Below are 16,525 nucleotides of genomic sequence, written 5' to 3'. Positions count from 1 at the left end.
GTGGTGCAGTGGGAGCTGCTGCAGGCATGCAGTGGTGAGGAGGAAGTTTTGAAGAGGTGGTGTGATTAACAGCATTGCTGACAGAGTTAGGAAGGAAGCGCCAAGAATAGTCCACTGGGTTTGAAAGTTAAAGACAGTGTCGTTTTGGAAAATACCAGGTAATGACTGCAGGCCATGGATGATCTCGCGCCGTCTGTCTTGTAGAGAAATACGGTCTTCAGACATCATCAGGCCAAACATCACCAGGGCGATGAACTGACTGGTGTAGGCCTGTGGACAAATGGCAGCACTGGCACAGGGGCAAATGGGCATGTGGCAACCATGTGAGGGGGGCAGATCACCAGGGCCCTCCTGTGTCCACCGCCAGCTGAGGCCCTCCCACTGGGGCACACGCAGCTTCTTTACCTTGGTGCTGGCCACACCGACCTCCGGGCCTGCATTGATGTGGACACCGCAGTCGGTCTCTCGGGAGATGGAGCTGCCCACAGTATTGGTCACACCCACGGTCAGGGCCCCGCGGTCCTTACAGTAACGCAGTGCCAGGAGGGTGTCTGCGGTCTCACCTGCCACACAGACCTTTTCAGCTGTTTTCACAGGTGCACAGCTCTGGCCCCCGAACCTCCAGCCCCTCACTCATTTATTTCCCGCTTTTACACAAAAATTGGTGCCCAGACAGCCAATTCGCAGCCAGAAAAAATAAACATGCTCTACAGTTTTGTTTGTTGACTCTTAGGTTCAAGATTTCACTATTATTTATGGCAAGCTCTTTCTCACCCACTGTCTTACTGAGTCTCATAGCAATCCCGTAGGGGCCATCTTCCCCATTTTCCCCTTGAGGATGAGGGACTCAGGAAAGGAAATCAATGCCTTGCTCGCTCAAGGTATGTGCTGCAGATGACAGAGTCAGCACAATGCCTCTTCTGGAGCTCTAAGCTGCCTTATTCAGAATGTGCTGAGATTTAGTATTTAAAAAGCAATAATGTTGCCCTGGCCAGTTGGCTCAGTGGATAGAGCGTCGGCCCAGCATGTGGATGTTCTGGGTTTGATCCCTGTTCAGGACACACAGGAGAAGCAACCATCTGCTTCTCCCCTCCCCCCACCTCTCTCTCACAGCCAGTGGCTTGGTTGGTTTAAGCATCAGCCTTGGGAGCTGAGAATGGCTTGGTTGATTCAAGCATCCAGCCCCAGACATGGGTTGCTGAGTGAATCCCAGTTGGGGCACATGCAGGAGTCTATCTCCCCTCTTCTCAATTAAAAAACAAAAACAAAATCAAGAATGCTCCCAAATGGCATTTCTCAAATCAATCTTGTTTCAAAAAAAACAAAACAAAACACTTCTTGCAGTCTCCCAGTGTGGACAAAACTTATTTTTATAATAAAACTACTTAAGTAGGTCCACCCATAAGCCAGCACAAACTCTACATTCGCAAATCCTAAAGAACTCAAACTAAATTAAATATGATCCCGACCATAAAATCAAACTCATTCAAATGTCCACTCGAGCACTGCTCCTGGTGTGCCCTTCCTAGCTCTTCTGCAGTGCCTGCTGGTGCTCTCGTATGGCTCCTCTCCTCTCCTTCTCCTCTTCAGACTTGTATCTAGCACACGGGGTGTCACCCAGTCCTCCCTCAGTGCCAGGGGAGCTCTGGACTTGACGGTGGGGGGAAGGATGGCTCTATCTTCCTCAGCCCTGCTCCCCAGTATTTGGTACAGTATTTTTTAAACTTAATGGAAAGGTCTAAACAAAATAAAACTTCAAACCCCTCTGTGAAAATTTTCAGGAGCTGTCACTACATTATTTTCAGAGTAAATCCACCTCTGCTCTTTGCTCAGTAGCTCCCACCAATTCATGAAACATTTTAAGGTTTTGATGGGATCATAAACCAAACACAATGCTGGCAACTGATGTCACAGGGCAGCATCTGAGTATGAGGTGCCCAGCGGATGGTGGTTCTGTATTAGTGGTTCTTAACTTGTCATTGAAATAGGAGTAGGATTAAAAATACAAAATAGAAGGCCTAACACCTATTGGAACTTTCGATACTGCTTCCATTCAGTGCTTACATCTTTTCCCATTTTATCAAAAAGAGGTACTTTCTGAAGTACTTATGGATGGTTAGGAGGATGTCTGGGATTGACTTGTAAACAAACCAGTGAAAGGGAGGGATTCATGTGGGTATGGATGACACAAGGTCTGCTGAGCTGATCATTGCTAAGGCTAGAGGAATCTCTACTTTTATAAAGGCTTGGAAATCTTCCATAATTAAAAAAATTTAAAAAATCATCCTAGAGCTCTCAGGGACTCCATGCACATGGCCATGAGTAACCTCTCTAACCCTTTGCTTAGCTCGACTGTAGCAAATGCCCAAGCTTAGTGTTAGGATGGTGCCCAGTGGAGTTTGTGGAGCTGGAGGTGCCGTGGGCCCCACGCAGGAGCCGTATATCTCCATGCTTCCCCCTGCTGGCCAGCATGTGCATCGCATGGCAACCACACAGCCCTTGAGCCAGCAGATTTTGGAAGAACTTTCACAATTAAACCCAGCACACATTTATGGCACCTTGGTGGGTAAGCCTGGATGTGAAATACCAGCAGGAAGAAGCCCTGGCAACATGGTCCTCCCCATGAAAAGGGACAGTAACTGATGGCTGAGGGTTAACTAAGCAGGTTCATGAGAAAGCAACATGTGGCCGGTGCACAGGGCACGTCACTGCATGACAGAGGAAGGAGGGTGGTGGGTTACTGAGAGGACAGAGCTTGGGGTGACCTCACACAAACCTGTACCCCTTACCTGACTGGCTTATGAAGAAGCAAACGTCATCCCTGAACACGGGAGTGTTCCTGTCCAGGAAATCACTAGCAAGTTCAACCATCACGGGGAGTTCAGTCAGTTCCTCCAAAACTTGCCGTGTCTGAAGCCAACAAGAACGAGGACCAAAGTCAGTCATGACGCTAAAGGAACACCGGCAGCAGCCTTCTAGGGACAGGTGTGAAGGGAGCCTCCGTGTCTGGGTAGGGAGGGACTTCAGGCACGCTGGGCAGCACTGCAGGGGAATGGACTCTGCGCCAGCTCTCACGCTGCCGCACAGGAACCAAACTTGGAAGGCCAAGTGCATGGCTGCATGAAGACGCCAGTTGTCCTGACTGCCACCACCTCCCTGGCCCCATCAAGGTCCAGCGCTCACACTTACAGCCACAGCGGCGTGGTAGCTGGTTCCACAGCCAATGACGATGAGCCGTCGGCACCGTCGAATCTCCTTCAAGTGGGCCTTCAGGCCGCCCAGCAGCACTGTAGGGCACACACAGGGTGTTAGTGTGAGACCCGTCACCCAGGAACTGCACAGGCGCCGGGGGCAAGGCCCAGGGATTACCTGTGCTGGTCTCAAAGTTCACCCGACCTCTCATGGTGTTGAAAACTGATTCTGGCTGTTCAAAGATCTCCTTCTGCATAAATGCACTGAAGTTACCTGCTCAAATAAGCATCAACAAGACAGGTCAGTTATCATTCAGCTATATGTTCACGGCTTAACTTTCAATGAAGACAAAAGTCATTATGCAGTGGTTGTGTGACACATGTAAAGACCACTGTGTTTTCCCATGGTGACAAGTGAGAGGGAAGCAGGTCAGGTTCAACTACTATTTCATTTTATACACCTGGCCCTCCCATTGAGGGAGGGAAGGACAAGGATAACAAATGTAGGGCTGGTGTCCCTGGGCTGCACTCCTCTTAGCAAGGCCAGAAGGAAGTAAAATGCTTCACTTCCCAGCCTCACCTACTTTGGCAAGTACAAAGTAAACCAGCCCAGAGAAAGAGACCATTTTCTTTGTAACAAATATCCTCCTAGTTTTTGTATGAAAGAAAGTCCTTTTCAGTGGCACAGGCATTTTCAGGGCTCTGAATTGAATGGGGTTGGCTGAGGTCAAAGTGACCATAAGCCCCAAAGTGGCCACCGCATGTCAAGGCCCCAGACAGGTACTGCGTGAGGAACTGGAGGAGCCCAGACAGGGTGGAGATGTTCTCTGAGACACACACACATGCCATTCAGGGTCCCTGTCTGCCGCCTTTAGCACAAGACGTGTACAGAAGGTGCCACGAAGCAAATGAGACAGTTGAGGAGAGACGGGACCACTACAGACACGAGACAGAGAAGGGCTCTCTGAGGGGGTGACATTTCAGCTGACATGATCAAAAGGACCCTGTCCTGTGAGAGGAGCAGCAAAGGCAATGACCCCCAGTGGGCAAGCCAGGGCCTGTCTGAGTAACAGGGTGGACATGGTGGGCAGGGCACAGTGGGAAAGAGTGCAGTGGGGTGCAGTGGGGCCAGGCCGCATGTGGAGGCTGTGCATTTTATTTTCAGAATGGTAGGAAGCCATTGGAGGGCTTTAAGCAGCAGAACAAAGGTTCTGATTCATGTTCTTAAAAGTTTACTCAGGCTGCCCGGTGTAGAAAAGGGTGCAGGGAGACAACTGTGGGTGCAGGGAGAGAGGCTCTCTTCGAAAAGAGAAAATGGTCCAGTTTCCCTGTTATCACAGGTCTCCTGCCCAGAGAAGAATGACTCCTGGGGCATAGGAATGTGTCCCCCAGAGTCAGTGAAGGGAGGCAACTGATGGACTGGTCAGATGGACCTGGTGCCTGGATATAGTCATACACTCCCTTACAGGAGGCAGGTCAGGTTCCCTACATAACCTGAGACCACCTGCAGCCCTTTCCTGGAGGCCCCAGCAGGCATCAGGGCTGTGCCACCCACACAAGGCAGGTCAGAGAGTCTCAGGAGCTTCCCCAGGGGATGCCTGGCCCAAGGCTGCTGCTGTGGACCCTCTGAGGACACCTGCCTTTCATAATCTGCTGCAATTCCATCTGCAAGGTCTGGATGGCTCGAGATGGGTCATCACCAGCCGAACGCTTGACCCGGTGAATAGAGAGTTTCCCATCAGCCACTGCGGCAATGTCATCATCCTCGAGAAAGATGACCCGGTTGGTGTGTTCTATAATAGCACTGGGGCAAGAAAAACACAGACATCACAGGTGGGGACGGCCCAACAGCTGCAAGATGGCAGTCACTCACTGCCTCCCCAGTGCACTGGATGGCATTTGAGGAGGGAAGGGACATCACATATTTATTTATTTCCTGGAGGAGGGCCACCAAGAACTGAAATCTGCCATTGCTCCTGCCCCTGCTGAGCTGGGAGGAAACAGTTCATATGGGAGAATGAGTAAAAAGCAGTGGGTGCAGCCAGTCAATCTTGATTACACAGTGTTAGGAAAGAAAGGGAACAAGCTTGGCTACCTGGCATCAGAAGCAAAAAAGAATTCCACGGCTTTATTGCCCACGGCGTGAAGGCAGGTCGAGCTGTCCAGCCTCTGAATCCTCGATTTACAGATGTTCTTTACATTCTCAATATTACCTAGCAAATGAAAGAGAGAACTGCACATCCTGTTACTCTCTTCTGTTTAAATAACATGAAGCATGGAGCCCATTTTTCCTTTGAATATGTGGAAGAAACCTGCAATTTTTAGCTCTGGCTGCATCAGCCAAATCATGGGAAAGATCCCCAAATAGCAAGAGCATTTAAACAGCCACAAAGAGAACACACCAAATCAACGCTGGGAGCTGGGCACGGTGCCTACATGCACCAGACTGCATGCTGCTCCCTTGACTCGGGTATTAAAATAGCCATAATAAAAAAGCTTTTGGAAAAATAGAGCCAATTCTTAGTTGCCTGAGAACCTTCTAGACCTGGTGCCATGTCCAGGCCACTCGGGCATGGTGAGGGCATCAGGCCTCTAGGGACAAGGCTGCCTGTGCTGCAACGCCGTCTGGTCCTCCTAAAGGGACTTACGTGTTCTATACAGGATGGGGACCTGTTCTGTGGAGAGCTTGTATTTGCTCCGCACTCCGATGAGCAGGGGGCTGCCTCTCCTGTGAGGACAAGAGAGGACTGAGTTAGCCATCACCTCATCATTTGGGACGGCTGAGTGTCCTCTGCGCACTGAGGACGGTCCCACATCTAGCAAGCTCCCTGAGGCCAATGGTCCTGTTGAGGTCTCACACCATGGACTCCTAGACCACGAGAAGATGTTCCCAAGGCTTGGAGTAGGGACCGTCAGGTAACATGAGAACCCCAGCTTCTGTGGTGCCACCCGCCCGCCCAGCGAGTCCCCATGAAGTACCGGCATCAGAGGCTGAGTCCCTGGTCGGCCCAGGCAGCAGCGGGTGCACTCAAGTCTCCACCTGCCTCCGTTTCCTGCCCATTTCTAAAAAGGGAGCCCTCAAGGGCCAGGATCTGCCCCCTTTCATCTAGCTCAGGTGCCGTCTAGGCTGGGCTTTTTAAAGCAGTGGTCCCCAACCCCCAGGCCGCGGACTGGTATCTGTCCGTGGCCATTTGGTACCGGTCCGCAGAGGAAGAATAAATAACTTACATTATTTCCATTTTATTTATATTTAAGTCTGAATGATGTTTTATTTTTAAAAAATGACCAGATTCCCTCTGTTACATCCGTCTAAGACTCACTCTTGACGCTTGTCTCGGTCACGTGATACATTTATCCGCCTCACCCTAAAGGCCGGTCTGTGAAAATATTTTCTGACATTAAACCAGTCCGTGGCCCAAAAAAGGTTGGGGACCACTGCTGTAAAGCACTTTCCAGGGCAGTTCTGTCTCTGCCTGAGGAACACCTTGGTGAAGTTTCTAATCTCCAAGCTGCACAGGCAGACTCCATCACCAAGGGGACAGTGATAGGCAATTCCTGCAGCTGATCTGAGTGAGGGCACCTTACTCAGGTCTTCTGGACCCCGACTCCAGCTCAGCCACTAGTGCCAGAAAGCAATCTTCAATAAAGTACTTTATGGTATTCCCTTCTGGCTTGCAACTTCTGTAGTTAATGTGTTTATAAGGTATTATTCCATGATTTGAATGGCATCTTGCTTCCAAAACCTATTTATTTGCTCTTTCTCATATATTACAGCATGCAAATCAAATTCAAAGTGGGTGTGCAATGTAATGAGTTCACTTTTGTAACTCGCATACTCCAGACCAGCTCATCTATACCCATTTGGTCTGTTAACCTGACTCAATACAGGTTCTAAATATTTCTTCATCAGTAACAGATCTTGTATTCCAGTAGTGTTACACCCTTTTAGGCCCCTCTCTGATTTCTCCAAATACAAGAACAAAGTCTGTTTTTGCAAAAGGTGCTGTAAGCACCCTGAATATTTTGGATGCTCTTTTATCATATAAAAAGCGTATCAGACACATAGTTCTGGGTCCAAAGGGGAACTAGCATAAATAGTCTTAATAATAATGACAGTGAGAAAGTACTGTGGTTATCTATATTTCTTGGCAAATGTCTCCCCTAAATGTCTTTTTATGGATTGAGCTCTGTGGCTTCTTCAGACTTTGTGACATGTAATGTTCCCAACACATTCCAAAGATTGTCCTGCAGGTTATAGAGCCATTAGTTACAAGCAATTTAGAAAAATAAAGCTTTGTTGCTTCTTTACACTGTCTTCTATATTCAATTGAAATAGTAATATGATAATATCAGATTTTAAAAGAAGTTTCTAAACTTGATAAGGATCAACTAGCATTACAGGGGGTCCTCGGGTTACAGTCTTGACATATGATGTTTCGAGTTTATGATGCTCACTCCCATAAAAACTTAAAAAAAATTGAGACGTGAGTATTTCGGCTTACACTGTTAGCGTCACACTTACGGACTATGTGGGCAAACTAATTTGGTCTGCTGTGGATCTCATTCAGCTGGAGAAGCAGCTGATTAAAGAGGAAGAGATAAAAACCCCAGAACCCTAGAGTATTACCAAGGGTTTGGCAGAAGGTTTTCCTGTGGTAGAGGATGGGTTAGCAAAATTTCAGGCTGAGGACCCTGGTGATGACAGATTCAGAAAGGTCTACAGAGCTGTTATGGATGCCTTGCAATGCTATAGGCATATTTTGGAAGAGAAGTAGTCATCAACCTTCCAGACTAGCCTGGAACAATTCTTTGAGAAGGTAGAGAGGCCTGCAACAGATCCTGTACCCTCTACATCAGCTGAAACACCTGTAGTACAGGTAGGATCATCTCCAGCATCTCCTGCATGTTCCCTGGGCAAACCTGATTCACTGACCCAGTATCTCCAGCACCTTCTCAGGTCCTCCTGCCTCTTCAGCTCCCTCCTCCCAATAGGTCACTCTCTCCCACCTTGCAATGCCCCTTCCAGTGTGCAAGCCAACCACGGGAATAAAGGTGAGGAATTTTTTTTACATTCATTTTCGTCATTTTTTTCCTTTTACTACAGTACAGTACAGTGTACAGTACAGTATATTCATGTCCTTTTCCTTTTTCTGTGACTTAGTTGTGTTTTTATGTTCTAGATTATGATTTTATTTTTTAAATTCAGTGAGAGAAGGGGAGGCAGAGACAGACTCCCACATGCACCCCAACTGGAATCCAACTGGCAAGCCCACTAGAGGGTGATGCTCTGCCCATCCAGGGCATTGCTCTGTTGCTTAGCAACCAATCTCTTCTTAGCACCCGAGGTGGAGCCCATGGAGCCATCCTCAGCACCTGGGACCAACTTGCTCCAATCAAGCCATGGCTGCAGGAAAGAGAGAAAGAGAGAGAGAGAGAGAGAGAGAGAGAGAGAGAAGCGAGAAGGGGAGGGGTGAAGAAGCAAATGGGCACTTCTCCCATGTGCCCTGACTGGGAATTGAACCTAGGACATCCACTCACGAGGCCAATGCTCTACCACTGAGCCAACCGGCCAGGGCTAGATTATGATTTTACAACTGTGTTAGGTTAGCTAAGTGACTCAGGCTAGGGTGAGTTTTGACCTTCACCAAAATTTGGGTTATGTTAACTGTCGTAGGAACAGAACTGTGTCGTAACCGGAGGACCCACTGTATACAATTCTATGATTTGAGGGAATGAAATTCCAAATGATAAATTAATTCCTGTCTTAGAAAAAAAATAAAATCATGATACGTTTCTTGCTTAGAGAGTTTGACAGTCTGCAAGGGAGAGACTCTCCTTCTCTGGCCCAGTCTCCCAGGGCTGTATGTATATTACTGATGGCTCCCCAGTGGCTTTGGAAAAAGTCTGCATCCCACTGGGCACCTGAGGCCCTGCAGAGCAGGACCTCTGCCCACATTCCCATTTCCCACCAACCCTTGAGTGTCCACATGACCTTGTTCTGTTCGCTGCTGTCCCCCATGCCTGGCAGATGTCATTAAGTACATACTGAGGCCGCAAGAGCGAGTCCCACTAGTCCCACCCCCATCCTGGCCTAACTGTAGGTCCCAGCAGGGCCATGCTTGCTCTGGCCTCCTTGCCTTTCCTCACACTGGTCCCCTTGCTCCCTTCCCCCAGGCTGACACGGCTCCCCCCAAGACCCACTGAGCTTTTCCTCCTGCCCCATACCCTTATCACAGAGCATCACCATCTCTGCCCAGCTCTGGCCTCCTGTACAAATGTCTAGTCCTTAAGGGAAAGACCAGGTCTGGTGTCACCAGGTCTCCAGGGTCCAACACATACATAGTAAATGCTCAACAAATATTAGCTGGATGGATAGATAAATGGACAGATGGATGATGGATGGATGGATATATGGAAAGATGGATATGGATGGATGAATGAATAGATGGATGGACAGACAGATAACCAACCCATCTGAATATAAAACAACAGAATGCATTCACACACCTGCCTGTGTAAATCCACGGTGCTGGGGACCCTGGGGGGCTCTAACAGAAGGGCATGTAGGCTGAAGCTGGCCTCTTGGCTGATTGCTTGGACACCCTGCCGTGAAGGTGATGAAACCTGAGCTCTGGACCTGTAAGGCTTCTTCTTTACTGGATTCAAACCAACGTTCATTTTTGTTCCTAGTTTCATATTCATAATTTTGCATGCTTTTCCTAAAGGAATTATATAGGCTTTAAGCCCCATGAAAGCTGGATCAGCCTTTACTATATCATTTTATCTTAAATTTGAATATTTTGTCAACTTCTAAAAATAAAAGATTTCAAATAAAAATCCTACTCTGGGTTTTCTTTTTAAAAAAGCAGAAGCTTTGCCCAAAGAGACGATGGGGTGCATTCTCTGTGGCTAGGCTAAAGCTCTCCTTCCGATATAGCAGGTACCTTTCAGTTTTCCAGAGGCTCTATGGCCCCTTGTGCTTCAAGCTAAGTGATTATATTTTAGTTATTTGCTATTGGAAATACCAATGCATTTGCCTTACCTTGTGGCAACAGCTTCTCCCGGGTAGTGAATGCTCTTGAAAACCAATGCGAATGCTCCTTCCTGAAACACAGGGAAAGAAAGTGAGGAACAACTCATGCTGGCTAAGCCAGGCCACTGCAGCCTGGCTTGTGCCCAACCGGTCTCCCTGAGCCCTCTTCACTGTGAGTGCTCCTGGGGTCACACTGGCAATGCTCACTCGGGGCACCAAATACAGGACAGCAGGATGACATTAGGAGGAAAGTGACAGACAGTTCCATGCCAAATTACAAAGACAGATCTTGTGGACTTCCTTGTGAGCAATGGCAACCACACCTGTCAAGGCCCATGAGAAATGAGTCCCAGCTCTGCAATAAAATGGGTGGACTGGTGCATCAGAACCAGTGACCAGGTGAGGGCCAAGGCCAGGGCCTCTGCCACCTGGGACAGTACCTATTCAGGGAGCTCCTGTGAGGATTAAAGGGGCTAATGCTCCGGACCTGTGCTTAGCTCAACTCAGATGGGAGCCTGGATTCAACCTGGCAATACTGTGGCCTTCTTTGTGCCCCATTTTCCTTGGGCTGAGTGACAATGAGACTATTTCTACCTTGTGTGGCTCCTGTGAACCAGTGCATTATAACAGGGCTTGCCACATAGAGAACCCAACAGAAGCATGAACTGTTATTACTGTAATTATTGTTATTTCTATGGTGAGAACTGTCCCCTATGTTTCCGTTTGTTGGTTAGTACAAACCAGAACTGGAATCCAGTTCTCCTACCTCAAGACTCCAAATGCTTTCCATTTAAATCCTTGGTGCATAATTCTCTCTTACATTTTGACCATCCTGCACTCATTTGCCATGACCCTAGCCGACTTTGGTTGGAATGAGCGGCTATACATCTGCATTTTGATGTGGAACCCTTCAAGGTTTGGAACCCTGGGTAGATCCGAGGCCCCGTGCAGCCAGCGTGCGATAGCCGGTTTGCCATTTCAGTCAAACAATCTCCGCCAGTGTCCTCAGGCCTGTAAGGGCTTCACACAGCCTGACACAAAGGGGCGTCAGGCAGACCATCAGCAGCCTGACATTACACCACCAATTTTCAACCTTTTTCATCTCATGGCACACATAAACTAATTACTAAAATTCTGCAGCACACCAAAAATATATTTTTTGCTGACATGACAACAAAAATATGTATAATCTTGCCTGACCTGTGGTGGCACAGTGGATAAAGAGTTGACCTGGAACGCTGAGGTTGCTGGCTTGAAACCCCGGCTTGCTTGGTCAAGGCACATATGAGAAGCAACTGTGAGTTGATGCTTCCTGCTCTCCCTTTTTCTCTTTTCTCTCTAACCTCTCTCTAAAATCAATAAATAAAATCTTTTAAAAGTAGGTATTCCGATTCATTCATACCAGGTGGCTATTGTTGTATTGGCTGTTCTCATTTTTTTATTTGACAAGCTAAGGGAAAAGACGTCAGTGCCCTGACTAGTCAGGTATAAATATTGATTGACTTATGACCTATGCAACTACGACCATTCGACTTTACAACCACGATCGCTAGCCACGACTGCTCCGCGTCTGGCAGCGCAAGTGTTGCCCAGCTGGGCATACGACAGTGAGGACCAGCTTCCGGCAGCACTACCATCTCTGCGTGCACCATTTCAACTATTATCCCAGACTCGGTACAGCAATTTGTGTTTTGTGTCTTGGATATTTTTCATCAAACCCCTCCCAAGATGTCTACCAAGAGAAAATTGTCTTTGCAAATATTAAACCAGTTGTACTGGGAATGTTTTACGTAAACCTGACAAATGTAAAACTGAGAAACAAAATGGTGTAGAGATGATATAAATGGCATAAAATGAACAAAGAAAATTATAATATATAACAATGACGAAAGAAAATTATGATAAAATATGACTTAAAGAATTTTATAACATCATTTCACAGTACTGTACATATAGCCTACTCAACTTATGACCAAATCGTGTTACGACCGGTCTGTCGAAACCAATCGTGATCGTAAGTCAAGCACCATCTGTATTGCATGTTTTAAAAATTCTTGTGATGCTCTGGTTGAAAATTACTGGTCTGCAAACAAAGTAAGACTGAATAGAATATGCTTCTCATTCCCTGGGGTTTAAAGTGCCACCACTGAGGAAGTATTTCTGAAATTTAGAATTACAAATGGAAAGGAGAGAACACTGTGCTGCCACGCCAGATCATCCTACCGCACATTACACAGTGTACTGTACTTTACATACGGGTCATATTCTTACTCATGAGCACATTCTCTAAATTATAACCCCCCAAATGGGAATCACAGAGCAAAGAGCTCCACAGTAGACTTATTAAAAAAAGAAAAAAAGAAAAAGACTCCGGCCTGACCAGGCGGTGGTGCAGTGGATAGAGCATTGGACTGGGATGCGGGGGACCCAGGTTCGAGACCCCGAGGTCACCAGCTTGAGCACGGGCTCATCTGGCTTGACCAAAAAGCTCACCAGCTTGGACCCAAGGTCACTGGCTCTAGCAAGGGGTTACTCGGTCTGCTGAAGGCCCATGGTCAAGGCACATATGAGAAAGCAATCAATGAACAACTAAGGTGTCAAAACAAAAAGCTGATGATTGATGCTTCTCATCTCTCTTCATTACTGTCTGTCTGTCTGTCCCTATCTATCCCTCTCTCTGACTCTATCTCTGTCCCTGTATAAAAAAATTTAAAAAATTATAAAAAAGACTCTGAAAACAGCAAAGGGTAATATATTTTAAACCACAGTTGCAGCCACAGTAGCCTCTGACTGCAGGTGTTCCACATTCTCAGTCTGAACACTGTCTCCAGGCTGGCCCCATCTTGGAGGGGCAGTTGGGCAACACTGATGCCCAAGAATGGGCTCTGGAAAGTCTGGAGACCTCTTCTTCTTCCCCATTATCCTCTGAGGGCCCTGGATCTGCTCTACCTCCTCCTTCAAGGAGGGGCCTCTTTTGAATAATTCCCTCAGCATATGCCCCTTAGCAGGAATTTTGTTCTGTGGCTCCAACCCTCTGGGACGTCATGAATCTCTCTCTTGGATCATTCCTTTCTGCACACAGACTTGACCTGATGTGTATCCCAAAAGCACAACCTCTTTTAGAACAGAAAGCCTCCCTGTCCCTGGGCCAGATCTTTAGACCCTTCCTCTCCAATCACACTTCTTGACAATCTGCACCAATTCTCTTGACTTCCTCCTCCTTTCCTTTTCCTTCCTTTCCTCCTCCCCTCCCTCCCTCTGTTCCTTCCTTCAATGCACTCAGAAAGGACCGTGGGCCATTTCTCTCCCAGGACAGATAATCGCTTTACTGGAACAGTACAAAAGACTAAAATCCTAAGTCAACGTCAGTGAAATGCATCTGGGTTATGTAACTGATGGCACAATTTAACTGAAAAGATGCCAATGTGAACCACCACCACCAAGGTCCTGCACACAACCTGAGATTGTAAGAAAGCACAGTTTGGAGGCCGCTCCCAACTTCAGAGTAGTTAAAATGAAGCAAGCACTTCCATTTGATGTTTACCACCCAAACCTCAGAACTTGTCCAAATGTTTTAAGGATGTAACACCTTAAAACCAGATGCTTGAATCCTCAGTACCTAATAAATGCTTCTGAAAAATGAAGGGATGATTTAGACAAGTGGGACTCATAACTCACCAACTGTTGAATGACTCGCTCAACCAGTGTTGAAAATGTGATGTCCTCAACCTCTCTGTTGTCGAACACGTATTTGATCAGCTTGGCAATGGTCTCCGTGTCTGTTTCTGACTCAAACTCGTAGCCTTTGCTTTCCTGGAATATTTAGTTGGACAGAGTGTCACATAATGTTCATTGTGAAATGCTGGCCTGCCCAGCTCCCTCTCTCCCCTTATGACTTGCCTTCAGAGTGATTTAAAAAGAGAATAAGAAAAATTTGAAAAGGATGGGAAATGTTTGCCAGAATCACCCAGTGCAACACAGCTGAGTCATTCAATATTCCCCAAGATCGCCCCACCTCAGAAGCTTGTTCCTGCCATGAATCTGGACATTGCAAAATAATAGCAGTCAGAGTGATCAAATGAGTTGAGTCAAATCCACCCACATCCCAGTCAACACAACCTATTCATACTTTAGACACTAGCCATCTGCCTTCCCACCCCACATTCCATTTGGTATATGAGTTGATAATTTAGTGGAGACACTTTAATAAGAGAAAGTTCATGTCCTTTTGATTTGGTGACTCTGTAGTAGCCCACGAACATGGATGCCCTGCTCTCTCCTCCACTAACATCTGAAGAGGTGGCTGAACTGGGCTGAGGTTTGTGTCCAGTGTGGTGTCAGGGCCAAAAGTGGCTCTCACTCAGCTTCTGCCTTTGTTTCCGGAGGGAAATGAGCTGGTTGGAAAGTTTCTGGGGAATCAATACCACCTGACTTAGATGCTACCCAGGAGAAGTATCTTACCAGAAATTTCTTCAGGTCTTTGTAGTTTGTGATGATCCCATTGTGGATGACAACAAATTCTAGAAGAAAAGTTTTGTCAAGAAAGAAATGCTACAAAGAAGCGAAGTTCAAGTCAGATGTGAAGGGAAACAATTATGCAATTTGAAACCCTGCAAACTTCACTCCTACAGGATGTCTGTTGTGCAAATATCACTTATGGTTACTAGGGCTGACGTCTGCTGTGACTACTGTTCCTCCTGAGGAAATACACATTCCTCTGGCAATAGAAAGCACCCACCAACTTGACCACACACCCAGCTCTAATTGTGGCCTATAGTGCCACCAAATAATTTTGCTATTATGTTGGTGAGGACGATTAATCCTTCATTACCTAGAAATGATTCCAAAACTGCTGCTCCAGGGACCAACCCCTGTGTCTAGCTCGGGGTTTGACTGGATATATGTTCTAGGTCCTTAGCAACATGGGGTCTGCTGCCTCCCTCCTGGGTATAAGGTGCCTGTCCCAGTAGTGGAATGCCCTATGGTCCAGGGCATGGACCAGATCCAGGGAAAAGTCCTCAGCAACAACCTCACTGCCGGGAACTGAGTACGTGGACACAGATGTAGCATTGCCCCAGCGCTGCAGTGGCTGCTCTGCTGAGAGAGGTGCAGTGGGCTCTCCTGCTGTCCAGAGGGGGCCTTCCTTTCCCAGCTGGGCAGGGCGAACTACCTTGGGAAACCAGTGTCCACAGGGGGCAAAGGACACTGAGCAGGGAGGTGTGGCTCCCTCCTGTGGCTCGATTTCCAGAAGATTAACTGCAGTGGTTCTTGATCCTCAACTAAGTGCCTACTGACAGCACCCAGAGTTTGTCTGATGTGTCTGATCCTTACTTTGCTATAGGGCTCCACAAGAATCTGCACTATGCCAGGGGATGTTGCAGAGCGGGGTCCCAGCTGACTCCAGGAAACATTATCTCTATTGGACACCTTCCTCCGTCATGCCCAGGTGTGAGCATTTGGTGCTCCTGACCTGACCAGGCCCAACCTAGAGTGGAGACCTCCATGAAGGCCTAAACGATTTCTCAAGCTCTTGCCTGGGCTCTGGGAGGAGTCAAGGGCTATGCTCGTCCCTATCTCACATGCCTACTGTGTCCTATTGCAGAAAGACCAACAACCCTGAGGCTAACCACAGAGTCCCGAAGAGCTACCACCAGGAGCCCCAGATCTACCAATCTACCCCACGAAAGGGGGTGGGGCATCATTTAAAAGAACCATGGCATGGAGAACTGTCCTGAAGGACCAGGCAAGTGCTGAGGACCCATGAGCTTGGCCTGGCACATGGTGGGGTCAGTTGGGAGAACTGGGGAGCCTACAGCCCACCAAAGAGGGTCTGGTGTCCCTATGATTGCTATGAGCAGTGGTGGGTCCCTGCTCTGTGACCTTGGCCTGTCAGTGGAAGTCTGAAGTTCTGTGAGCCAGTTACCATACCTTCTAGTTTGTCAAGGGGTGCCAGAAGGCTGGACTTTCCCACACAATCATCCTCATTTTTTATAAATGTCAACCAAGTCACATGGAGGGTCCTGCTGCTGGGAGGAGCTTTTGGGCTGCCAGCTGTAGCCTCTCCTCCAAACCTCAAGCCCTCAGTGCAGGGGCCAGTTTAGAGCGGGCACCTAAGCCTCAGTGAGCCATGCCCCCTGCCTGTGCCCAGGACTGCGCTCTTCCACAGCAGGGTGCGTTTAGGGATGAGGACGAAACCCTATCTTTCCTCAAGGGCCCAGTCCTCCAGGACACTTCAGTCCTTTGTTTTGGAACAACATCTAGGCCTTTCACCCACTCATGATGCCAAGTCCCCTCAGGCTGG

The 16,525-nt window shown here is 47.8% G+C and overlaps 1 protein-coding gene and 1 non-coding gene across 2 annotated transcripts in view; both read right to left on the bottom strand.

Annotated features, from left to right (window-relative positions):
- The window catches only part of GFPT2 (glutamine-fructose-6-phosphate transaminase 2), a 47,249-nt gene that overhangs the window by 16,888 nt on the left and 13,836 nt on the right, over nucleotides 1-16,525 (bottom strand). Inside the window, exons 5-15 of the mRNA XM_066272435.1 lie at nucleotides 14,686-14,744; nucleotides 13,903-14,037; nucleotides 10,234-10,295; nucleotides 5,840-5,919; nucleotides 5,287-5,404; nucleotides 4,832-4,995; nucleotides 3,370-3,465; nucleotides 3,190-3,287; nucleotides 2,790-2,910; nucleotides 406-563; nucleotides 156-270 (exon numbers count right to left, since the gene is read on the bottom strand). Coding sequence (XP_066128532.1) covers nucleotides 156-270; nucleotides 406-563; nucleotides 2,790-2,910; nucleotides 3,190-3,287; nucleotides 3,370-3,465; nucleotides 4,832-4,995; nucleotides 5,287-5,404; nucleotides 5,840-5,919; nucleotides 10,234-10,295; nucleotides 13,903-14,037; nucleotides 14,686-14,744 — 1,206 coding nt within the window. The remainder of the gene's footprint in view (nucleotides 1-155; nucleotides 271-405; nucleotides 564-2,789; nucleotides 2,911-3,189; nucleotides 3,288-3,369; nucleotides 3,466-4,831; nucleotides 4,996-5,286; nucleotides 5,405-5,839; nucleotides 5,920-10,233; nucleotides 10,296-13,902; nucleotides 14,038-14,685; nucleotides 14,745-16,525) is intronic.
- On the bottom strand, nucleotides 8,692-8,767 carry TRNAT-CGU (transfer RNA threonine (anticodon CGU)). The gene has a single exon. It is a non-coding gene; the product is annotated as a tRNA-Thr (tRNA).

Source organism: Saccopteryx bilineata, chromosome 4, assembly GCF_036850765.1.
Source record: "Saccopteryx bilineata isolate mSacBil1 chromosome 4, mSacBil1_pri_phased_curated, whole genome shotgun sequence".
NCBI lineage: Eukaryota > Metazoa > Chordata > Mammalia > Chiroptera > Emballonuridae > Saccopteryx > Saccopteryx bilineata.
The sequence above is the reverse complement of the archived record's forward strand: the minus strand, read 5'-3'. Positions and strand labels throughout refer to the sequence as shown.